Source organism: Geospiza fortis, unplaced genomic scaffold (assembly GCF_000277835.1).
Source record: "Geospiza fortis unplaced genomic scaffold, GeoFor_1.0 scaffold75, whole genome shotgun sequence".
Taxonomy (NCBI): domain Eukaryota; kingdom Metazoa; phylum Chordata; class Aves; order Passeriformes; family Thraupidae; genus Geospiza; species Geospiza fortis.
In genome coordinates, this window is record NW_005054360.1 from 1865986 (window position 1) to 1891686 (window position 25701).

General features: G+C 37.1%; 1 protein-coding gene across 1 annotated transcript in view; it reads right to left on the reverse strand.

The window, feature by feature from the left end:
• The window catches only part of MPP7 (membrane palmitoylated protein 7), a 141501-nt gene that overhangs the window by 35555 nt on the left and 80245 nt on the right, over positions 1 to 25701 (reverse strand). The window contains exons 5-8 of the mRNA XM_031059324.1: positions 24258 to 24338; positions 9819 to 9950; positions 1681 to 1762; positions 616 to 701 (exon numbers count right to left, since the gene is read on the reverse strand). Of these exons, the coding sequence (XP_030915184.1) occupies positions 616 to 701; positions 1681 to 1762; positions 9819 to 9950; positions 24258 to 24338 (381 nt within the window). The remainder of the gene's footprint in view (positions 1 to 615; positions 702 to 1680; positions 1763 to 9818; positions 9951 to 24257; positions 24339 to 25701) is intronic.

Consider the following 25701-nt stretch of genomic DNA (forward strand, 5'->3'; position numbering starts at 1 on the left):
CCTGCAGCATGAACAATGGAGCTATCATGACCCTCATCAGTTTCTTTAATGTAAAAATATTAAATATTTCTGAAAAAGTCTAAAATTACTCAATTTGCAATAGTGTTTCAATAATGAGAAATCAGCCCGGCTTTAGAGACTGTGCAGTTTACAAGAGTGTAGAGAGAATAATATATATAGCTATATACTGTAAATCAGTGTCAAATAAAATCTTCATATACCAGTTATGCAGTATATCTAGTACCTGTATTATTAATTAATTGTCACATGGAGTGACAATGAGTTATTAACGAGTTATTAGCAAATACATTTAAAATAGTTTGAATTCAACAGATCATGGTGCCCCTTAAAAACTGTAGATTATGAAATTAAGTCTGCAACATTCTGCAACATACTTATGGCAATATTACTGTCTTTAATTCTTCACAAGTAATCTATAATTGCATATATATGTAATGCATGGAAAAACACTCTATGACAGGTTTTTAATGATGGCACTGGAAGAAAAGCCATAATAGTAGAATATACTTTTTTCTAAGAAATACAGTAGAAAACATAAGTCTCATTACTTTTTCTTAACTCTCTTAAATTAATTTTATAATGTTTGGTATTTACCAAAATATGTATTATTTCTTCAGGCTTTTTATCATCTACAGGAATACCATTGACTTCCCTCAGTTCATCACCAACATGAATAAGCCCTACAGAAGAAAAAGAGAAGTTGTGAGACTGTAGCTATGTATTACACAAAAACTGCCATTAACATTCAGCTTGTTTCTCCCTTGTTCATATATGTTAAGCTCCAATTTTCATACACTTTAAGCTGTAAGATAAAAACAGGAATATATGGTGAATATAAGACCTACTGTCCTCTCAGACAAATTTGATAAGGTGGTTGTTTAACTCACCTCCCTGTCTTCCTCCTAAAAATCAGTACCACCTTCTCTACAACTTTTCCAGACTTTCATGCAGATGTCTGAAAAATATCCATGCCAATTCTTTTTCTACTCTATTTCTACTCTACTACTTTCCTACTGCTACAGGTACAAGTAATGCAAAGAGCACTAAGGCTGGGAATGCTAATTTGTGGCACAAATGTTTGCTAGGCTATCTATCTATCTATCTATCTCTTTCTCTAGATTTACTCCATTACTGCATCTAAGGGTGAAACACAGATGTCCTAGATTTTCTTCCGTGAAAAGAGACACCATAATGCATGATTCAGGACTTCTTGCTTAAGTTTTTGCAGACACTGATCCTCCCAAACTAAACAAGGATGTGCTGTAATTTTGAGAACTACCAGCTGAAATGCCAAATGGATGTCCTAATAATGTCAGCACCCCAAGTTCCTCCATCGGTCCCTTCTAACTCAGCATATCCTGTGATTTATAAACAGATGTCATCAACTGGAAACAAGTCATTATATATATATATATATATATAAAAATATATATATAAAAGCCCCTCTGTATGCACTAACTCAAAGATACCTTGCTGCAACTGCATTGGGGAAAAAATCAGCATACTTTCAGCAGTATTGAAATATCACTTTGGAAAACTGTTCAGAGTCCAAATACTTCTGTTTGTGATAGTGATGTATTTAATTTCTACAAAATATGCCATTTTATCTCATCTTGTTCTGAGCTTTTGAATGGCTAATGCCAAACAGCAACACCTTACCACTTCTATCTGCAGCTCCTCCACGCATTATCCTGGCCACCACAATTGCACCAGTATGTTCATCCCTTTTAATAGTAGCTCCCTTGGGTAAAAAAAAAAAAGAAAAAAAAAGTTATTTGATTTATCTCAGCATAATTTTAATATACTACACTATAAAGTACATAATACTACACTAAAAAACATTTGCTACGTAAAACTGCAAAAAACTGACGTATTAATATGTGATTAAGCCAGAAATTATACTTGCTTATGAAAAGAATATACAAAATATGTTGCTCTATTTCTGTCCTCTTAAAATGTGTCTTCTTTTTCAATCAAAACTCATGCATTCTGTGAGTACAAAGATTTAAAGGAAAAAGGACAATGATGGCAAAAGTTTGCTTTTCAATTTAATGGCAACTGCAACATAGCTTACTTGAGGCTGCTACTAAAATTGAACTAAACTACTGCTTCAAATTTATAAATTGTTGTTCCTACATTAAAATAGGCCATACTACATACTACAGGTACAGAAGGTATATCATTGTTCATAATTATTGCACTTTATGCTCAGAAATCACTGTGTACCTTTTTCCTTTACAGTTATCAATAAACAAACACACATTTGAGAAGTGCCCTGACTGTTGGGGCTCACCTTAAACACTTACAGGACAGAAATGCAGAGGAAGGGAACATTTCCTGAGTTAGTCAAGGCTGTTTTTGTACATTACACACAGACAGCACAGGACACTGAGGTGAAACGACATAGTGTAGTTAAATTTCCAGTGAACAGCTGTCTGGATGACAAAAATGCCTTTGCAACAAGAACTGTGAGGGTGCACTGCAAAGAGGCACAAGGTGATGGGGAAGCAGCAGGCAGCAGCAGTGCCAAGTGAGAAGGGACACGGAGCTGCAGAGCTGCTGCCTCAGCTGCAGTGCCAGTCCTTTCAGGCAGAACTGGAGGGAGCCAGGGAGGAAATGCTGGCCCTGTTCTGGGAGACAGAACTACAATGGGGATTTTAACTAGGTAAGTCATACTGCATAATCATCCCCAAAAAGGTTACTTGATCCAGTATTTTTAAAAAACAACAGGGGGGAAAAAAAAGCATGCCTCGTCCATCAGGTTTTTTTAACTACACATGGTTACTTTCCCATATTAATCTAATTAGCTACCTGCAATAGCTCTAACTTTGTTAATCAACAGAGATATTAAGGACTCTGTCAGGCAAGTCAACTTTCTGAAAATTTCCATATTTGCAATTAGTGAATGAACAGTATTACTTCACCTCTGAGTGCTAAGTGTATTCTGCCATCACTGGTTAAAATTTCCTTCCATCAGAGAAGTGTTGTGCTTGGAGTAAGGTACATAAGTACTCTTTAAGGAAGTTCCTTGAATAATTTAATAGCTTTTATAGCTACGTTGCTATATCTGTTTATTCTAAACATGAACATCATATTTATCACTACTTCAATTTTTAAGTGTTTCATGAACATAAAGCTGGAAATTGTACAAACAACAGAGCTGGGATTTTCCTACAGTTAACAATTTCACTGACTGTAAATAAACTTGCTTCCCTCTACCTCTAAGATGGAAATACAGCACAAGTCACAAAGACAAAAACTGAGAGACTAATTTATATTTTTATATGCAAGTTGCATTTATTGCAAATAGAGTAAAATTAAAAGTCACCACTCACTTTGGCTGAAACTTCAACAGCAGCCAGCACTCCAAAGCAAAACCGATGTGTTATGTTTGTGCATTGCATTTACATTCTAAATTCATTAGTATGAAATTCTATCTATAAGTAAACTAATTCTGCTATTTGCCAGCCTTATTCTTACGTTTTGTTTATTTTGCAATTATATCAGCATGCACTTGTTTGCATTACAGTTTCAAATTAGTCTGAGAGTTTCAAAAAAACAGATTTAGCTGCAGCTAATCTCACTTAAAAAACTCATTACTAGACTTCTGTGCAAAAAGAATTGCATACCATTAGGAAAATATTAAACAGCCTTAAGCCCCCTAGCTTATATCCCAATATTAAGTTCTGACCTTGCAGTGACAGCTACTAATTTGAAGTTTATAATACCTGGAATATTTTACCTATTTTAAAGTAAAAAGGATTTTGCTGGGGTTCTTTTCTGAATATATCCATCAAAAAGAATAAAAACAGCATTAAGATGCTAGAGGCAAATCTAAATACGGGACATTTCCACTACACTGTCCATACAAAACAGGCTCTCCTAATTAATCAAGGAAAAAGCCTTCATCAGAAAAGCTGTATGCCTTTTACCTAAAAGTAAACACCATGAAATGCCACCAAATTCAAAAGGCAAGCAAGGACTGGCAGGCCTCCCCTGTGATCACCCACTACGCCAGCCCATGCTGATATCTGGAAAGTGCAACTTCACTTTGCCAGGCTTTTTAGACAGATGCTAGAAAAAAGACTGTGTGCAATCAAAGACCACACTATTGACCCAGACAGCATCTGGAAGTAACAATAAGGCTCTTGTCCAAGTGGAACAGTCACTTCATGCTCTATGTGATTATCACTACTGGCAGAAAATGAATTTTCCTGGCATAGATTAACTGATCAGAAAGATGGCCCCACAAAGATAACAGGCAAATTGGAATTTTTATATAAAGGACAAAGACAAGTTCAAAATGACAGAAAAATTATTTAACCCAAGTCAGCTCACTGTCAGTATCTCCTCTGTTACAAACCCAAAGTGCATGGGAAGGTCCATGAAAAACAGTACTTGAGTTTATGTATTTTTACCTTTAGTACACAATTTTAAAAGAAGGTTCTATAAATCCCACTTTCCTCTCAATTTAGAACTCTTAAATCATCAAACACAAGTGGATTTCTTTTTGAAAACCTGAAGAGCTGATTTTCTGAAAAAGCAGCTTCTCTTGTATTGCTGCCAGCCCTGCTTAAACTATGAGGGATATATAATCTGGCAAGAAATTCTCCTTATAAGATGTTCAGCTCCAGTACTTTCAGTTACATGTGTAGTGCAGCTCCTCATTTAGGGCTTTAAAAATGGAAGAAGGTTAGACTGGACCTCGAAAGCTGGAAAATATTTTTGGTGTTGTGAGCCAAAAGTGTAAGTTACCCTAAACGAGACATATACAGATGTAATAGCATAGCTCAGTTTCAAATACTTCTAAAGGGAAAAATAAGGAGTTTGGGAGCCATATGGTGATCAGACTGAGAAAATGCTTAAAGGTATACCATACAAAAGCACTAAAAATAATAAAAGCTCATTCAGCAAGGCTCTTCCACTGTTTTTTAGTTGCTTTTCCCTCCTCCCTCCCATTTTTAATGTAATATCACTCATGGGTAAGCATTGCTCAGGGCTTCACAGATGTGAGCTTTATTAGTTCATCCATTTATCTGCTGGTTCCAGAATATAAACACTTTAAGTCTTTATTTTTTAAAGAAAGAAAAACTAGCCTGTAAAATAAATTATTAATACGAGAATTTGACACATCACTAATATTGTTGCATACCTCTCTGTTAAACAAAAGCACATGCAGATGATAAATGCAAATAAATATTCCAGTAAGCCTTAGTTTAATTCATTCTCTATTGAAAGCGCAAATACAAGTATTAGTTTCCTACCTTACAGTGAGGAGCTATTTAAAAGTTAATGTACACTTATATGTAGACCATGTAGACTAAAGCTAACCCTACATCCAAATCCCACCAAAATCCCACCAAAAAACCAGCTAGGTTCATCCACTATTGTGAACTGAACTACAGGGACTAAGAGTGTGAGGTGGATGAAAGCTGTTGCATCTGCATGGACAGAACGCATAAATGATTCCTTTAAATTGCCAAAATTAATTTCAGCCAAGTTCAGCTGTGGAAATGAGGTACATAGTTCAATTTAGGTGTTCAGGCTACTTCTGTAGCTCTGGAGACTGAATCATCCTTTCATTAAGTCAAGAATCTCAAACAGATGGATGGCATGGGTCATTCCTGGAGCTGCCTCTTTTTCTCTTGACTATAGACATGGCATGGCATAGAGGTAAGTCTTCAAATTATGATCTATGTGAAATGGATTTTTGTGACAAAGAAGCAACCATCTTAATGTGAAGAAGCATCCTATTCAGAGCACTAGCTGTAACAAACCTGGAGTATTGCATTTGGAAGCTGGCAGTAGTAGGAGGCCAGGTGCTGAACCCCTGGTAGTGTGGTAACTCATCTCAGATATCACTAACGCTAACTAGGAACAGGGCTGTGGCTGAAAAAGCCTTGGAGAGGTAGGCATAAGTAAAAACTCTCCAAGCTCTCTGATAAAAAGAACAGTCATAGACAGGTGAATTTCGGATTGTCTCTGAAAAGAGATGTTTCTACTTCTCTTTATGTAAGGTTCAGAGATGTTCCAAATTCCTTTGTTAGAACAAAACACCCTAACACAATTTCATCTTGCTTGAGAGATGTTGCAGTGTGAAGCAATGTCCTGTTTTATCTATCCCAGTTCCTCCCAGGTGTAGCAGTGCCTCCTCCCCTCCCCTCTCCCTGCCTCCTGCTGAGAGGTGTCCATCAATCTCAGTAGGTCAGCAAGACCGTCGTCTGATAGGTGAAGTTCAAAAGATGCTTCTCAGCCCTGGGGACAATTGGGCCATCCAGGTGTCATTTGTCCCCTGAGCCTTCCCCCACTCCTACCTGGTTGGTGGCTCACCTACCCCTTCCCCTCCCCCTTTCCCTGAGCTTAAAAAGACATGGGACCATGCAGTGGGCATTCGGTTGGAGCTGTCGCAACATTCAGAGGCCTGTGTGCCAAGGAATAAACTCTGGATCAAGACCCTCTAGCTGGATCCGTCTCCTTTTCTCCTTTTCCTCTTTGCCTCGCCTAAAGCTTCTCCATCGGAGGTCAAGCCTGAGTTCCTGTTGCCTGGACTTGTTCCAAGTGCCTAGCTGCAACATACAACTAACCAAAGAGGGAGACACTGCTGGAATGGCATTTGCTAACAGAGCATTAAAAAAACCCCAAACCCAATACTCTGGAAGGATTAACAAAAAGTTTAAAACACTTGTCTGGGGGGAAAAAAAAACTGGGGGAAAGTTCAGCACTGACTTCTGAATTGATGAAATCTGGCAAACAGAAGGCCCTCCTACAAACCATGTGTTTCTCTCTCTTGAAATGATTACTCCTGGGAACTCAGGCTTCATCAATATATGATTAACCCCAGCTAAGAACTTTGGTGAGGTGCTTAACTCAGAGAAAAGCACGAACAGGAGCATGAGAGGAAACATGGTGCAGTTTTATACAAAAATGGTCACTAGGTATATTCCAAAGAAGTTGAGTGCCTAATTGCTTCACAGTGAGTACTGCTGAAAGTAATCCAAAGGAAATGCAATTCAGAATGTCTAGGGTTTGCAACTGATGTAAAGCTTCTGGCTTTGCAGGAAAACAATCTCTACTGCTTGGGTACAAATAGAATATGAGCCTGTGTCTCAAGTGGAAGAAAGGTTCAAAGAGCTCAGTATCTTCAAGTCAAGAAACGAGACAATCTCTATCCCAGTAAAAATATTGTATAGTACCTCCAATCTCAACTCAATTGCTTCTAAAAGTAGAATCCTGATACAATGCTGCAAGTGGAAGTCAGACTTTTTGACTGGAGAATAAATGGATTAACATTAACAGCTCCAGTGCTGGACTTCCCAACTAATGGACTACTGTTAATTCTTAGTCTAAACCTCCCAGGGCTGCACCTTGTGACCACTGCCCTGTGTTTTAGCATCTTTCACTGCTGAGGAGTTTTACTTTATTGTCCTTGTGACAATAAAGTACTTGAATGCTTCAATTAGATCCTACCCTTTGCCTCTTCCTAATAAAAGGTCTACAACACATTCCACGTAAGGCTGTTTTCACATTGGCAAATAAACAAAACTGTCTTAAATGAAAGAAATTATTTTGCTCACATGTTTTATATTTTCCACGGCTGCTGTCACGTCTAGTAAAAGATCTAGAACCCCTTCTCTGTTACCTCTGTAACACAAGAGATGTTAACACCAACAGTGTTGTTAACTTAAATCCACAAGTGTGGATTTAAGACAGTGTACAGGTTTTGGCTGGGATAGGGGTAAATTCCTTCATGGTAGATCCTATGGTGCTCTGTTCAGATTTGTGATGAAAACAGTGTTGATAATACATGGATAATTTAACTATTGCTGAGCAGTGCTTACACACTGTCAAGGCTTTTCTACTGATCACCCCATAAGTGAGGAGGAGGCTGGAGATGCACAAGGAGCTGGGAGAGGACATAACTGGGACAGCCAACCCCATCTGAACAGAGGGACATCCTCCACCATGTGCTGTCATGCTCAGCAAGAAAACCGGGGGAAGAAAAAGGAAGGGGGGGATGTGTGGAGCGATGGTTTTAGTCTTTCCAAGAAACAATTACAAGTGATGGAGCCCTGCTGTCCTGGGGATGGCTGAACACCTGCCTGCCCAGGGGAAGTGGTGAATTAATTCCTTATTTCACTTTCCTTGCACATGCAGCTTTTGCTTTACCTCTTGAACTGTCTGTCTCAACCCACGAGTTTCCTCATGTTCATCCTTCCGATTCTCTCCCCCATCCCACTGGGAAAATGAGTGAGTGCCTGTGTGGGGCTGAGCTGCTTAAACAGACACACAGGTATCTGGAAGAGCTCAGTGTCCCACCGGAACGAGGAGGCAAGACTGGAATTTGAGGAACAGTCCAAGGATAACCTTTGGTTTAAGCAAGTGGTTTCTTCAGGAGAGCTTAAAATCTAAAAGGCCAATATACAGAGTATATATTTCACTGAAGTTTTCAGAAAATATCTGAGTTATGTTTTACAAGTTACTATTATACAATCCATTTTGAGCTACTATTAACTTATGGTATTGAACTCCTACATCTTAGTAAAAGATCATGTTTGTAGTATGAAACTATGTAAGTTAAGATTTTATTAAGCTTTTTCTGACAAATAAAAAAAAAGGTGCTACAATTAACACTAAAAATAGGCTCATCAATTAGGCTTAATTTCATACTGTATGTTCAAATCTCCACATACCTTTCAGAAGGAATAATCTTTCTGGTACAAAATCCTATAGCAAACTTGTTTTCTTTCTCAAATAATGTCTTTGATAAAAATATACAAAAAGCTTAAAGCTGTTATTCAAATATTTGAGGAAAAAATATTTAAGATGTTAAAACAAAGTAAGAACTTTCCATATGGCCAAACTTCTAATTATGCCCATGGGCACCTACAGTCAGTCAATAAGAAAACTCATTTCTTGTTTATTGATGCCAGAAATCCATCAATAATTAGAGTGATAGTAAGATATCTACTGTGGACAAACTACCCCTGTATGTCTAACAGAAGCAGCACTCTCCCACTGTCATCTCAAGTACAGAATGACGACCTTCTCAAAGTAAGTTTGCAGGTATTTCTCCAGGATTGCTGTCCATTAAAGCAAATATTCAGTATAACATAAAGCAAACCTCTTACTGGTTTGCAGGATAAAAAGAACATAGTTAAATTTTATACAAGATGACTCCCACTCTACAGCAAATAAAAAGAATCAAATCAGTAAAGCATTTTAATATTCTTGTAATACAACCTAGGTTTAGTCCTTTCATTTTTCCAGATATCCCCATGAAGATATTAACTTTCTAGTATTCATAATGCAAAGTAAAACAACAGACATTATAAACTTGCCCAGATTCCAATTCAAGTATTTTAAAATATGTTTTCATGCTTTCTTTTCAGTGTATTGAAAGGTCATGTTTTTTTACATGAATGCTAACAGGCACAGTTCACAACACAGGTCAAGATTGCTTTGGGGATTCATTCTCTGTCTCACATTTTAAACCAAGTTCATGATTTGAATTCAAGATAAAAGACAAATATATATATTTGATCTAAATGCTCAGACTGGCCCACGTATATAATGCTTAAACACCATGATGATCACTCATTGATGATGATTATTCATTTCATATGCTTTACTAATAAAGACTGTGAATGGAAGTCACAAGTGTATTATTTTATGTTATGAATAATCATGTGTAATGTCTGTCTATCCATGTTTCAAGTTAACATCCCCCACTTACATTCATAATCTTCCCACCCTGCATGCAAACACAAAGCCCCAAACCAAAAGACAGGGTTACTTACCAAGGGCTCCCGGTTTTTGACGAGCCTAATTATTTTAACTGAATCTTCTTCTTCATCAATATCATCAGGCATGGGGGGCAAGACAGGATCATAGTTCTTCTGAGCAACAGTATCATGTACAGACAGCAAAGCCTGGAAACATTAACAGTCAGTACATTATTATTTGGCATCTGAAAAGTTTAGGGGAGGGAAAGCAGAGGATAATCATATCCCGAATCTACTACTGTGATGCAAGTAGATCGAATATAATTCTTATATACAATTTTACTTCATTTCAAACTGATGAAACACCTCCATAAAGAATATGCTTCTATATATAGAATGTATGCAACTAGTAAATTGTGAGTGGAGAACTGTGTCTTCATACACACAAAAAACACCACATGCTTTGCATCATAGCTTGAAATTACAACTATGAACAGGAGAAAACCTTAGTCTCCAAAAGTAAGTAAATAATTATATTTGCAATAAGTAAAAAATTTATTTGATACAGTAGACAGTCCTATGAACCAATTAAACAAAATAAGCACTTTCCAAGACTTCTGTTCAAGCACAAGATGTATAACATGAAGCTGTTGCCCAACCATTCTCTTTACAGGAGCTCTGAAAACTTGCCTCCTTACTGGATTCCTTTCATGTGAGCCTCAAATTGTCTTAGGAATTTTTAATTTATTATGGAATTCATAACTGAGATTGAGGAACATACTACTGAAGCAATTTGGCTTATGTAGGTGCTTATCAACCACGTGTTGCCGGTCTTTCTTGCTTCTTTTCCTTCTCTATTGCTTCTCCAGTTCATGCATAGCTTGAAAAATATATTTTTCAAAGAAAAGCCTAACAAAGACTGACAAAAGGTTCCATCTTAAAAATAAAATAATTTATGAATTTTCCTTTCAGGAAATAAGAATCCCGAAAGGCAAAGGAAATGAGAAAGCTCATTCTCCTAAGGCTCAAAAAAAATCTCAGTGATAACACAAAATACACAGTTTTTTCTAGATACAGAACTCCTGATGCTCTTTTCTACTTCAAAAAGTCTTCGTTATTTGTTATACCCTGTACATTGGTGGAAAACGGTTAAGTAATACTTTAGCTTTTGTAGTGAGAACTGTACATTGTACCACAAGTAACTGCAACAGACAGATATAATCCTACCTACTGCTTTGTTGCTTCTGTTTTCACGTAGTTTCCTCTCAATACGTGACTATTTAACAGCCTTTCTTATTAAAGGACAGAAAATGGTGACATTTCTCTGATGCCAGTTTCCTTGCTACTTAGTAATTGGTGGCCAGTATTTGACTGAGTACACAAATGACCAGAAACTCTTATGTTCTCAAGGATAATACAACTGTTTTTAAAAAACATGACACTTCCATTGTACTGTTTCAGGGTTTTTCTTTTCCTGAATGGAGGAAACTTTTAACAACAAAAAGTAATTTCCAGAAAATGCTACAAGCTACCACGTCAAAAGCTGAAGGCAAAGACAGCATATGGTAATCTTCAAATTCTGAACTGTAAATTTAAACTTAGGGCTTCGACAAAACAAACACACAGGAAGATCATGCCTGCTTCATGATAAATTACTATTGCTTTACTAATCTTTATGCACACTGTACGATTTCATTAAAACACTTCAACACACTAATTATTTCTGGTTTTCTTCCCAATACACAGTTATAAATTTATACTACTTACAATCAGAAATTACCATCTCCCTCCAACGAATGACCAGTTTTACTTTAGATCTGAGCTAAAAACCTCAGGCTAGCAATTATGGATCCTCCTGGAAATGCTTATTGTGATGCATTACATATGTAAAAGCCATGCAATCACGTGCAGTCCTCTAAGATGTATGTGAAATATCAAAGATACACTAAAACAAAAGTAGTGTTTGCTTTTACTTCAGGCTACTTAAAGTTAAGACTTCTTAAACTAGTCTTCTGCAATTACATTTTCCACATAAAGCTAGGGCACATTCATGGACTGGTTCAATTTAATGAGGTTCTATACTCCAGTTTAAAAACAATCAGGCAGATAGAGAAAACAGATGAAAATAATATAAAGTACCATTTCCAGAGTAAAAGGCAGACACTTAAAACATGTTCAAAAGAACCTACCCTTGACAATGAAACTTGCAAAATCAATTCTGTCCACTTCTACACTGAATTATGCCACTAATGTTATTGAGACCCTTCCCTGCTCTGACTGCCAGATCAGGATTCTGGACACTGCATACAGAACAACGATGCATCAGGAATGAGAGCAGAAACAATGTGTCTTTTCTCAGTCAAGCTTTCAAAAGAGCTTCTGTAATCACAAACTTGTTTATGATGTACACTGAACATGCTAAGATTTCTTTCCTTGTCTTCTATTGCTGCTTCTTTTAACACACTACTCTCTGTCCACTGTAGTGCTCTGAAATTGTCATCAGCACAGACTTTGGGCAATAACTAATTTGCAAAGAAAACTTAAAAAGCCATTTTGATTTCACTTAATGTGTCCAACTATAGGTGATCAGTCTGTCCTCAAGAGCACTTCTGTCTGTTTTGAACACAAGAATAAGCTGCTGTATGCACAGATCTTCAGCAGAATCTTTGTACTATTCAATTAATATAGCATATAAAAATGATGTATCAGACTAGATGTGTATAGAGAAGATTGGGGATTTACTTAAAAATAAACAAATTGCAAGTGCCAAGAAACAAAACTTGGATCATAAGATGAACAAGATTTGCCCAGAATAATTGTGCAGCAAATGCACAATGTAAAGATAGCAATGTTCTCTTTTTATATATAAGAAGTGAAGAACTGATTCATTTCCATGATACTAATTTTTTAACTCTCACAGGGAACTGCAAGAAGGGCATACAAATTTGGAGTTTTTAAAATGCTTTTCTTTTGTTTTCAAATACACAACTCTTCAGAACTATGAACCTAGAATCTGAGATTTGGGTCATGTATATTTAAGCACCTCTGGAGAAAAAGATTTTATTTCAGCTCAAAGTTCTATGCTTATGATTCACTAATGTAAACATGGTCCATATTTAGAACTTGAAAGAAGGTATGATTCAAACTCCTGCACTACCTAAATATAAATATTGATGTTCAGCTAAATTCTTAGACATGATCTAGTTGGAAATGAATACTTTCATCGGATCTCTGAAATGTCTAATAACTAGTGCTATATTTTTCATATTAAAACTATCACTGATCATTTCACAGTTTATAAATTGAAATTTTACACTATCAACTTACATGAAGAAAACCTGACACTGGAAACGTTGTAAGTTCTTTTTCTTAAACAGTTCTGAAACTCTAAATGTTTATTTAAATTTAGAATGTTATTAATGAAAACAGTTCTACGCTTTGAAAAATGTGTATCACTTAACTAGACTAATTACATTTTTGCTCTTATAAAACAATGACAAATTTCATATTATTTTTTGCTTCTCTTTATGTTTTGAGATCTGTAGGAGTAAAAATATACCAGTAGCTCATGATTCATGAACACAGCTCCTTATGTTTTTTAATCTTCATTATTAAAATAAAATCTCCATCTAAGCTTTATTTTTCATAGATGCTTTCTGTTCAGTAGTCTAGAAAAGCATTTTAGAATACGGCGAGTTAAAGAAGTGAACAGAATGGATGAAGAAACAGAAGCAGCCTCTTTCTTAGTAGTAGTTGGAAAAAATCATTATTAGAAATTTAAATAGTGAATAGTCATCAACAGAAACTTTGTAGCGACTCAAACCAACCTTTAGGAGAGCCAACAGCTGCAACAAGAGTGTGGCACTGCCAACGCAGCGGCTGCTGACCCCGCCTGCGGAGCACATTACTGCCCTGGCAGCACAGTCAGCAAAACGGAACAAAATGGCCCATGACTGTGCTGTCCCAGTGCACAGCTTGGATCATTAGCAGCAGCCACCTTCTCTGGCAGTTCAGCTTCAACTCCATCAGGTGAGACACAGACATTTTCCCACCTCTTTGCTTTGCCATGGTGCCAGTAACTGCCACTGAGGCTGGCACAGGAAAGTTTCACTTGAGGAGAAAAGTAACTTTATCAGCAACCACAGCAATGTGCCCCTGAACTCACCTGGCAGAGCTCATTCTCCAGAGAGCTCTAGCCATATTAAGCTTTCCTTTGAGATAAGGTTACAGAAGAAACAAAAAAGGATGAAAATGTTGGTGGAGAAAATTATATAAGATTGGCAAGATTATTTAATTAGTAACTTGCATAAAATTAGAATAATGTGAGTAATGTCATCCAGCAACAGGTACCAAAGAAGAAAAGCTGAAAAGAGCTGGGAGAAGACTGAACCACCGAAGGAAAGACCATGAAGAGCATCAGAATGGAAAGAGAAGCACAGAAGTCATAAAAGCCAAAGATGCAAGAATTTACAAAACAGTACAATAAACCTGGAGAAAGCTGAAGCACTCTGGTGATGGCATACAGACTCTAGCCACCGTGTGGTAAAGCAGCCATCAGAAATCAACAGCACATGACAAACTCATCACCACCAACTCTGCCTGCTAAGGGACTATGTGCAACTCTAACCCCAATACGAGATAAGGGTTAATAAGGAACAAAAAGGCAGGTGAGGACAGGCATCTCAATCAGCAGATAAGACCAATCACATTAGCTGAACATTCCATCTCGGCTAAAGCATGAAGTATAATCCAGAAGCAGAAGCAAGCAGTAAAACTACAGGCAGGAGAAACTCAGTTGTGCTGCTGAAGTAGCCAGAGGACGGCAAGAGTAAGAGAAAAAATATTTTTTACAAGCTACAGTAATCACATAGCAAATAGAGAAGTAGTATTATTCTCTCCGATGCTGCACTAACCCAATCACTTTCCAAGAGAAATCTGTGATTTTCTGTTCTGTACAAAATTCCCAAGTTAAATATATAGAGTACATAATGTTAAAGAAATCAATTAACTTCTAGTTAAATCAATTTGCTTTTGCCACTAAGGATCACTCACACTATTCAATCAACATAAGCAAAAACCTTTGACAGGGACAGTAAGAAAAATTAAATATGGTCCTTTAACTAAAGCATAATTTTATGTTCATAATCAGGAAACCAATGGGTGTACTAAGTAAGAGATAAAAAATCTGGGCTAATTTACTTCCTTCCATCCTGCAAATGATATATTTTCCTATATATCCTTTATAGAAATAGACAGAAATTATACATTGTGTGAGAAGACAGCAGATATGTACAAAACAGAAAATAACATTCCATGCTTGCAAGTGTATTTGCATGCTTGCATCTGTACTTAAACTAAAATTGCCCTCTACTTTAAGCTTGTCCAGCTGGCAATTAAATCCCTTTCTCTTCCAATCTTTGATGCAGCTGGGTCACAGCAGTGGTTCAAAATAATAACACATACCGTGTATATGTGTGGTTTTGAGTTCTTAATATCTACCATAGACTAATGATCTTAGCACAGCAACATCTCAGCTGGATCGATATTCAGTATATATTACTTTTTCCTCTTTCCTATGGTGGACTTTATTCACGACTATGTGAACTGCCTCTCACAAAAGGGTAATTTCCTTGCCTGAAAATGCTATTTCTTGATTTCAGATTCACCAGTCTGAACTGATGGGTTTACCTGCAGCTGGTAGCGAGACAGCAACAGCCAACAGAAAAATGAACTTTCTGCATCTTCAGACCCCCGCTTCCTCTGGCTCAGTGTTCACAGCCCCTGGAGATGCTTCCCAAATCAAACTGTTCTCAGTGTTCACAGAAACACGCACTCCATCCATCCGTGTCATCTGGTAAAGGTGTTAATACCCTTCCAGATGACAGCCCTATGTTTTCCCTCAGTTGTGGCTAACAGAGAAAAAAGCTCTGATTTTAAATCAATAGTAAAGAATTTGAACAGTCTGTTTTACATTCGCAACATGATTCATGTAGCTAAAGTGTCCTTGAAACTCTAAGCCCTGTTTAAGTAACTTCCAAGAGTACAAATAGATGGTTGTCAGAGTGGAAAATGCCGAGACAGCAGCACTGTTTCAATATCTTGGCAATTCTTAATCGATTCCTTTTTAGAAAAAGTGGCAGCTTCCCAAGAATATTAAGTGTCTACAGTGGTAGCATGTACCTTTTCTTTGTTTAAAACCATCCAAAGGCACCACAAAGAAATCATATGAAAACATAAAGAAAGTAAAAGCTGAGGATGCAGTTGCCTTTTCTAAAAAAGGCAATGACTCTAGGAATGACTCAGCCTTTATTTGACATTGGCATCATGTCTGAAGTCCTCAAAAGAAAAAAGTATATTGATCCAAAAGGTTAAAAGAATCTGAATATACCTAATTCCTCCAGAAAATAACAACATGTATTGATCTATGATAAGGAGGTCTTAAATTCAGCTATAGAGCACTCCTACTATGCGGAAACCTAAATAAAAATTAAGTAGAAAAGAGGAGACTTGAACGGAGAGTCCAAACACAATATCGTCCAACAAATGCCAAAGAAAAACACCATAGAAGGAAAAAGCAGCATAAAAAGATGACATCTAAAAAAGGGGACTACTTGCTTTATATTGTGTAGTTTCTCCATTTCACTAGTTCATTTTCAGTAGATGAATGGAATTACTACTTGAAAGGGATGTGATTTTGTCTGTCGTGACTTTTTCCTCCTCCTAAATTACCAGCTTTAGCAATGTTTCCAACTGCTATGTTCTGTATCTGAACGCTGTAGTTACATGCATGCAATTCTACATTCTTAGGTGGGTGAGAGTTGGTTCCCTCATGTCGGAAAGTTTGTATATCTAACCAAAGAATTTCTTTGATTTAATTTTCAGATTTTATATTTTCTGCTGCCAACCTGCCTGGCTTCACTTTTGTTTATGTTATCTATCACTTTGTTTATTATATGTTGGCTGCTAGTGAACATTCTCATATCCATACATCTAAGATGGACAGACAAGCTCTGCACTGGACATGAGCCGAGCTATCACCAGATGGACCTGAGAGCATTTCCAGAGTAACATGATGGTTGTTAAATATATTCGTGCAGTATATTCATTCACCTCCCTTCTATCATTTTGTCTCAATGCTTCTAATATGGTGTGTATTGTTGCATGTCAGTTCCTACAACAGTTAGAGTGTGTCACAACTGGTTTCTGATTTTCTCTGTGGAAGAGCAAGGCTTTTCTTGCTGTTTTTAAAAGGAATACTTCTCCATTATATATATTTTTTTTTTACTTACTCCATGCAAGTAAAGTTCCAAAAATAAAGACAGCAACAAATTTTTCCAGCTCTCCTTATCCAGAAGAATTTTCTTTATAATTTTTTCTTTAATTATAGGTGTAAGCATAAATGGAAATCGGAAGTCAAAGTTTAAAGCTGAAAAGAATTACAAATAAAATATATTTTTCCTCCAGCTGGTTGCCAAAATATGTGATGGATAGTTGCCCAAAGTGGCAAATAATTCAAAGACACAAAACACTGGGCAGAAGGATTTCAGTCATTTGCCGAGGAAAGTCTCCCAGCACTGTCCCCTCTGCCCCAACTTCGTGGCTGGTATGCTCAGAATATCTATGGGATACCTCTCCATCAACCAATGACATCAAACCCTCAATGCTGTGGTCCTTGCCAATTGTTGCAGTCACTTGCATCTATTACTTGGGAGAAAAATAAGTATTTCTATCTCCCTGCTGATACTTCAGCATAACATCAAAAATCAAGCACATTCTTGTAGGTTTAAAAACTAATGGCATCTGATTTTGCAAGTAAGGATTACATAGGTAACTTTTCAGTTGACATATGAAGTTCATTGTACTTCAGCTCACCATACTAATGAATCTAAACTGTTTGTACATTAAAATCTCTTCATATATGAGCACAATTCCTACAACCAGTCCTACCAATACATTTTGCAGATCATTGATGAGTAAATAAAGATTATAGGAAATTACACTTTCTAAACTGTGGTTTAGTATAGATACTGTAGATACTGTAGTTTGTGTTACCATTTGTAATCATAAATATTTCATGAAGAGGAGAACAGTCTCCCAGGACCTGTGCCAAAGCAGAAAACATTGGTGAATCTGAAAAATACAGGTCTCTAAGGTGACAGGGCCAAAAGGTCCCCAAGTGCCTAGGACACAGTAGCAGCCCAAATGCTGCTCAAATCTCAAATCTCAGCGGACCTGAAATTTGTATTTGAGTTCTTCAGATATAAAACCTGAACACTTGTAGGCAAATTCCAACAGTTTCCAGTGGAAAATGTTAACTTTGCAGAAAACACATAGCTCAGTGAAAAAGCCCTGACGGAAAATCTTCAGCAGGTCTAATTACAAAGGAAATGTTGGAAAGAAGACAAAGTTTAGATTAACTTTATTTTTTTTAATTACATGCTTCATGAACTTTTCAAAGCAAAAATGGACTTTGTTTTATATTATTATAGCTCAATAATTTCTCTCTGTGCTTTGTATGTTGAAGTTCTTGTAGAAAAAAGCCCACAGTCTCCTGTACATTAATTTACATTGCTGAGTCTCACCAGTGACTGTAAAGCAACTTTAGAAGGCTCTGCTGATAAAGACTTAAAATGTTTGCTTTTTTAACAGAACAAGCCACACTTTGATCTGAACAGTCTATTAGGGCCACTATGCAAGCCTAGTAAGCCTCAGATGGCAAGGATGATGGTATTAGCAGTTGTTTATGAAATAAAGGGTAGAATTTACAAACTTCCCAGTAAATGCAAGAGAACCCAATCAGGACAGGACAACGTTAAAGGTATGCTTCATGTTCAAAGAAGCACTATTTCTTTTTTAAAAGAAACCTTATCAAATACAGGAATTTGATTTGAAAATGAAGAACAAAGTGTCCTGGGCTTCATTATCTGAAGTTTTAGTTTTGTTTAATGTATGGTTCTGTTCTGAAGGAAAGCCAAAAAGGTGAAATTAGATTAAAATATTTACAAATGTAACTTATTTTGTGAAACTGAAAGTCAAGTGTACCACAAATGAATTGCAAATAAAACAGCAAGCTTAAGTCCTACTTGCAATTTGCTGGTGTATGCATCTTTGCCATTTGAAAGCAATTAAACCCCCCACCCCCAACTTAAAATAAAGAATCTATATTTTGCATGAACAGTAACATTCCCAGTCATACAAGCACAGTTTTCCCTTCACTCTGCAAGTAATCTTAAAGTTAACTTCCAAAATTCTGTTCATTCTATGGTAATAAAGGAGAAGATGAGAAAAATACTGCATGTCCACCTCTTGCTCCCCTCAGCTACAGGTACAGTGCCCTAAAGTGACCCAAATACTTTACATTCCTGTGTACCATGAGAGACTGAACTCATTCACAGTCCTGCCGGGTGCCCTTGTTTAGGTACCTGGTTTATGTTTCAGACTAGCAGCTGGCAAACCTTCCAGCACACATAAACAGAATTTAAACTCCACTGAAATAGGCAGAACCACCATTGGAGCAGCTTTGTTTCCTCCAGGTCATAAAGGCATAAACATTCTTCAGAGTAGTTTTAGCACAGTGGCATTAACTTTTGAAATAATTATTGTTCTGCCCATTACACCGATGACCACAATGGACATATTTTATATAATTAAAAACACACTTACTTTACCCTACTAGAGATTAACTTCAATGGTAAATTGCTTATTTTGATATGCAATGATCACAAATATAATTGCTGTTCTAAAGACAAAATTAAATGTTATTTAGATCTGAATATGTCCCAAGCCTGTCTCAAAGTTAGTGTAATTGGGATAATATTGTTCAATGGACAAAGAGACGGTTCATTCTTTAACACTCTTTTTTGTTTACAGCCACAGCAATAAAGTAAGTGCCTAAAATGTTAATTCCTATAGTTATTTGTTTCAGTTTTTCTAATAATTTTAAAAATAAATAACAATTATGCTCTTCTGTTATGGCACCATCCCAAAAAGAACACAGCTTTTTCCATCTTGTTAGAAAAGGGACTGAAACCTAGTTAATCAAGACAGTTTTTAATTAAATGTGGAAAAGAATTTGGAAGCTTTAAAGTCTTTCATTCTTAACTTGATCATCTGCCATTTGTACATCTCCTTTCTTACAGTGTTCCTCACCAGACTTCTGCCCTGTTACTGACAGAGTTACTCTAGTGACCACTTCACTTCTTCCTATTTCCATCCCTACTAACAGATAAGACCATTCATTTCACTAACTTGCTTTGACATGTTCATTAAATAGCCAAAATTAAATTCCTTTTTAGGTGTATCTTGTGTTAGCATCTTGAATCTCAGTCTTCCAATTAAATGTTCCAATTTACACAATTGCATGACAATGAAAAATATTTTGTCTATAGAGAATTAAAAAGAAAAAAGCTCAGTGCTCTTAACAGCAATACTTCCAGATCCATAAAACCCCCGAATTTTTATAAAGACACTTCTCTCAATTGCACTGGTGCCTACCTGATACATCATAATTTTAAAATTTTTTGTCATTATTCTCAGAATTCTGTACAACTCTCCACTTTAAAGACATTCTTTTTTGCTATCACATAAGTTCCGTAAATTCTGGAAAATTATAAATCACTAAAGCTGAGAACACTTATTTCTTTGTGCTATCCATATTTTGTACAAAAGCACTCACAGGAGCGTCCACTCTTAAATCAGAAATACCATTTCTTGATGTGTATCTCAACTATACATTCTAGTCTTCATGTTTAAGAACAGCTTAAGACTTAAACATGTCAAAGTTAAAATGATGGTAAATAACCAGAACTATAAATGTATTGAAATTTACATTGTTGTGTTTGTGTGTGAGATGCATAGGCACTTTGTTTGGTCGTTTTTATTAAGTTGCAGTGAAATGTATACCTTAAAGATAGAAAACTTATAGGCATATATATTTAGGTATATATATTCATGGCCAGGCCAGCCTGCAGCCAGTGCTGTGTAGCTCCGGTCGGAATAGTGTCTGGACCTAAGTAAGGAAGTATTTGGTGATTTGAAACACCAACAGATCAGCCTTGAGTCTGCCTGCCCAGCTCTCTGCAAATGTATTTTAGATTTCTGAAAGTGCAGTTTCTGTCTGGTGAAAGGTCTGGAGGTGAAGCCACATGAGGAGCGGATGAGGTCACTATGTCGTTTCAGCCTGGAGGAGACTGAGGGGAGACCTCAGTGAAGTCAACAGCTCCCCATGAGGGGAAGGGGAGGGACAGACACTGATCGCATCTCTGTGGTGACCACTGACAGGATCTGAGGGAATGGCCTGAAGGTGTGGCAGCGAATATTTAGATTGTATACCAGAGGGTGATTGGGCACTGGAACAGACTCCCCATGGAAGTGGTCACAACATAAAGAGTGATGGTTGTATTTGGTCAATCCTCTCAGGCTCATGGTGTGATTCTTTGTGCAGGGCCAGGAGCTGAACTCTGATGATCCTTGTGGGTCCATTTCAACTCAGGTTATTCTATACTTCTATTTCAAAGAGCTAATTTCTGGTCTGCTTAAAAATAACATAGAGTATTCAACTGGATTTAGGTTCCAGGGTATGGAAATACTATTCTGTTTCTTGATATCTTTAACAAGGTAAAGCAAGATTAAAGAATGCAAACCTAAGTCCTTATTCAGTGTTGGAAATGAAAAATAATAAGTGTGGCTGGCCTGTGTCCACAGGGCTACACAATTATATTTTAAATCCAGAACGCAAATGAAATGTCTAACACACAGTTAAACAAATCCACTTGATTTCCCAGAGCTACGTGCTCTGTTCTACTTCCAGAGTTCTGTTTTAATCAGAAAAGATAAACCACAATCATTATTAGTTCATTTAATTACAGTAAGTGATGCCACATTTGAGAGAGGGAAAAAAATCCCACTCTGTAACTGGATACTTCATGCAGTTTTTAACTGACTAGAAATGCCCAATTTATTTTTCTTTCCAGAAGAAAATGCACCTGACAGAACCTTGGAATTACTTCTAGGACATTTTGAAAATCTCAGGTCTGATAAATATAACTGCCTCAGAGAAACTACTTTCTTCTTTAGAAAACTTCTCTGTGGATGAAAATGACAAGTGCCACAAACTTGTCGAAGTTTTACTCATCAGATGCAAACACTTAGAAATATATTCAACAAAAGAATTTTGTAATACATAATCAAAATAATAGAAATATTTATCAAATCAGACATGATTAGAAACCTCTCCCAGCCTTTCTTGGCCAATTAACCAAACCTGCAAAGTTATGAACACCTCGCTAGACCTGTTCCCTTACAGGATCAGACTTGTGGAGGCAGTGATGTAGGGCAGTAAACTAATCCTAAGCATCCTTCACCATGCCATAAACATTAGAGCAGAGCTTTAGGAAAGTGGAAGGTCTCCTGGCTCCAGCTAACATTGCAGTTATAAATCTGGTCAGGAGAGGAAAGTTTCCCCTCCAAAATAATGTACAGCCACATTAAGTCAATCCCAAATTAAGCCATATATGTTTTTACATAAAGTCTATGGAACATCATTGGAAAAGATAGATCAATTATCCCAAGTAATTTCAAGTGTGTAAAAAAGAGCTGTTCTAGCCATCATTTTGTCCCAGGAATCTAGAACAAAACCAAGAAACCCTCTCTAGCCATAAAACTAATAGCAGAGGGCTAGAAAAGCTTATGCAAGATATGGTATAGGCTCAGATACAACTAGGGACTAGGGACTAGGACATCTCTGGGGAGAAACTGGAAGTACTGAGCCCCAGAAATGTCCTTCCTTTCCTTTTCTGTCCAAGAGAGAGCAAGGGAGATCAAGAGAAGAATCTCCACTACAGCCTCTGACTGAATGCAGCACAGTCACCTGGTCAACGTGAAGGAGGAGGAAGCAGTAGTAATTTACCATCACTCTGAGCCATATTTGCCATGACATGGCAGGGGGAGAAGACAATGGACAAGCAAAATACCTCGCATACCATCAGTTCTTACCCCTACATCACACAAACACCTGCAAGGTGCAACACAAACACCTGCAAGGCCCCTGCAGGGCGTGCCTTGTGCAGGATTAGGCAGTCTGGCCATGCAAAGGGCTTGGTACCCTGCAGCTGGGATCTCCCCCTGCAGCCAAGAAAGACATTTGCTAAGTTACTGCAGTTGTTCAATCACATTAACCACTCTGAAGGGAGGCACTTGTTTCCCTGAAATCCCACCAAGATTATCACATTGCCTTTCACTGCTACCAAGGAACAGACAGAGAGAGTGAGCGTGTGAGGGAATAAGTGAGAGAAAGCAAGAAAAGCAGAGGGAGAGATGCAGTTGTGGCAAAGGAGCTGTCTTCAGGCTCAGCCCACCAAAGCTTCAGAAGTATGAAGCACACATAGAGAATCATTAAGAAAATACCTACAGTGAAGCTTAGGCTCTCTGTAATTTCATGCACCAACAATTCCTCTTCTAATATGCCATTGGCATTACTTACCTCTTCAAAGAAAAGACAGCTTGTCATTTTACAAACTGTGGAAAAAGCATCAGTGCAAAAATCATCTAAAACAGGTGTAACTGATCTTTACAATTTTGTAGCACTTTGAAGATACCATAGTTTCTCAGGTTTTGAGATCACTATTTACACTTAAGATAAAAGAGCAACTGTCTTTAAAAGAGTTCCTTTCCACTCTGCAGTTTTAATTTCAACTTATCAACTGCTACATTTAATTACCATTTCAATATGCATCTAAAGCACTAAGGTGTTCTTTCTCTTAACAATGGAAAAAAATACAATCCTGTACATCAACAACGATACATAGGGGAGGTTCTGACTGGATAGAAGGAAACAGTTTTCACTAGAAGGGTAATTAGGAATTGGAAGAGGCCACATGGAAGATTTATAGAATGTTTGTTCCCAGACCTTTATTTCCAAGACTTGATGGGAAAAGCCCTCAGCAACCTACTGTAAACTCAATGTTGACCCTGCTTAGAGCAGCACATTGAACCAGACAACCTCCACCCAACCTCAGTGATCCAGTGGTTCTACAGTCTACTGTCAGGTAAAAGGTATTGAGTTCCTCAAAAACACCACAGAGAACCCCAGGAGTTTTACAGAAAGTTTTCAAAATTAGATGTTTTTAAAAAGATTATCCATCATGAATTTTGTCCTGAGTACCAGGCTGCACTCTTTATGCATGATGCAGTTCAATCAATGATATGACAGACAACCTTTTACTAAAAGCACAGTTGTAACAAACTTATGAAGCACATGCATTAGACGATAGTAAAAGAAATAATCTACATTTTAAAATACCCTTTGCAAATAAGTGATTCCTTTTATAAGTACAAGTAACAGCATAATAATTTACAGACAACATTTAATGTGTTTCTTCATCACAGGTATTTCTGATTAACACTGCATACATTCTTAAACAGTACTTGTTAAAGCAGACAAACTCACACACAGCCCAAGGAAGCCGATGCACACACCAATGCAGAATGCACTTTGCAGGTGCAACTCATCCTCACCTTGAGATTGGGTTTTGCAAGGAGTTTCAACAGCTCTCTGATCTCACTGCTCAGTGGTTTGCTCTGTAGCTCCTCAGCCAGCTGGGTGGGAGATTGAATCAACACAAAGACCATTAGCAAAGCATTGTTTTACCCAGTGCATCAGTGACATCCCAGAATCTATCTTGTTCAAGGTTACTGCTTTCCAGCATGTTTAAACAGAAGCCAGCATGAAGGAAAACACCATCAATCACTGTGCTTCTGTTTCTGGCCCTCAGTGGACCAGATTTAAGCCAGGCCTTTTGGCTCAGTTTAACACAAGTAATCATTTTTGGCAAGGGTGCAGCCAGATCACATTCTGATTTATAGCAAAGGGGGCAAATCCCAGCACTTCATTTAAGTGAATGGTCCTTTGCATGCAGACAAAGAACTGCTTGTAAAAATGACTGGATCAAACTTTGACACTGTCTATAAAAAACAGTTTCGAATGAGGTGGTGAAATCCACACTGCTTCCAAAAACCCACAGTAGCCGCGCTGTTTAGGACTGGGATAAGAAAGCAAAGTGCCCCTACAGTGCAAGCAATCTGAACCTTTTATTATGTTTACACATACACTGGAAGGAGCTTGTTAAACGTGAAGCAAGTTAATCATAATATAATTTATAACAGGTCATCAGCAATTCAAGCCTGTAAAATGCACAAACTATGTCCTAACAACAAGATCAGTAATTTATGTTTGGTTATACTACAAAATTGTGGCTTGGTGAACAATAGAGCAGCAGTCTAACTTTTAATCCCATGGCTATTTGGCTCACATCTTGGGTTTTCTTATCATGCCCTTCTCAACTAATTTGGACCCAAGAGGCATATTTTACTGCAAGATTTTAGACTCAAACTATTTTTCCAGAAGAAAGAAAAGCTAAAATGCATTTACCAACACTGAACTTTGGTTTAAAATTCTGAAGCTACATGGCTTATAATGCAAAACGTGATTTCAGATAATTGTTTTCTTTGCATTAAATCAGTATAATAAAAATGTCTCAAAGGAAGATTGGCTATTTGCAGCATATAATTTTATTTGTCTAACCTAATTTTAAATTTGTACTTTCACTTTGTATACATTTTCAAGCTAAATGGATGGATGTATATTTTGCATAATTATATATAATACATAAATCTATTTGAAGAAGCCATTGTAGACATCAGACATGGTTTGAATACCTTTTTTTCTTTTAGCCTTCAAATTAAACAGAGTGTCAAAAATTAATCATCCTACAGAGTTTTAACCATAAATCATAGCTGAGAACATCCAGCAAGTATCTCTCGGTGCTAATATTAACAATGTTTGTGTCTTAATACCAAAAGATCAGAAAACAATCTCTGTAGGAAAGGTCAGGATTAAATATTTTTAGACACAAAGCCAAATATTGAAGTAATCTGACTGCAGTTGAGTCTGCATGTTGGA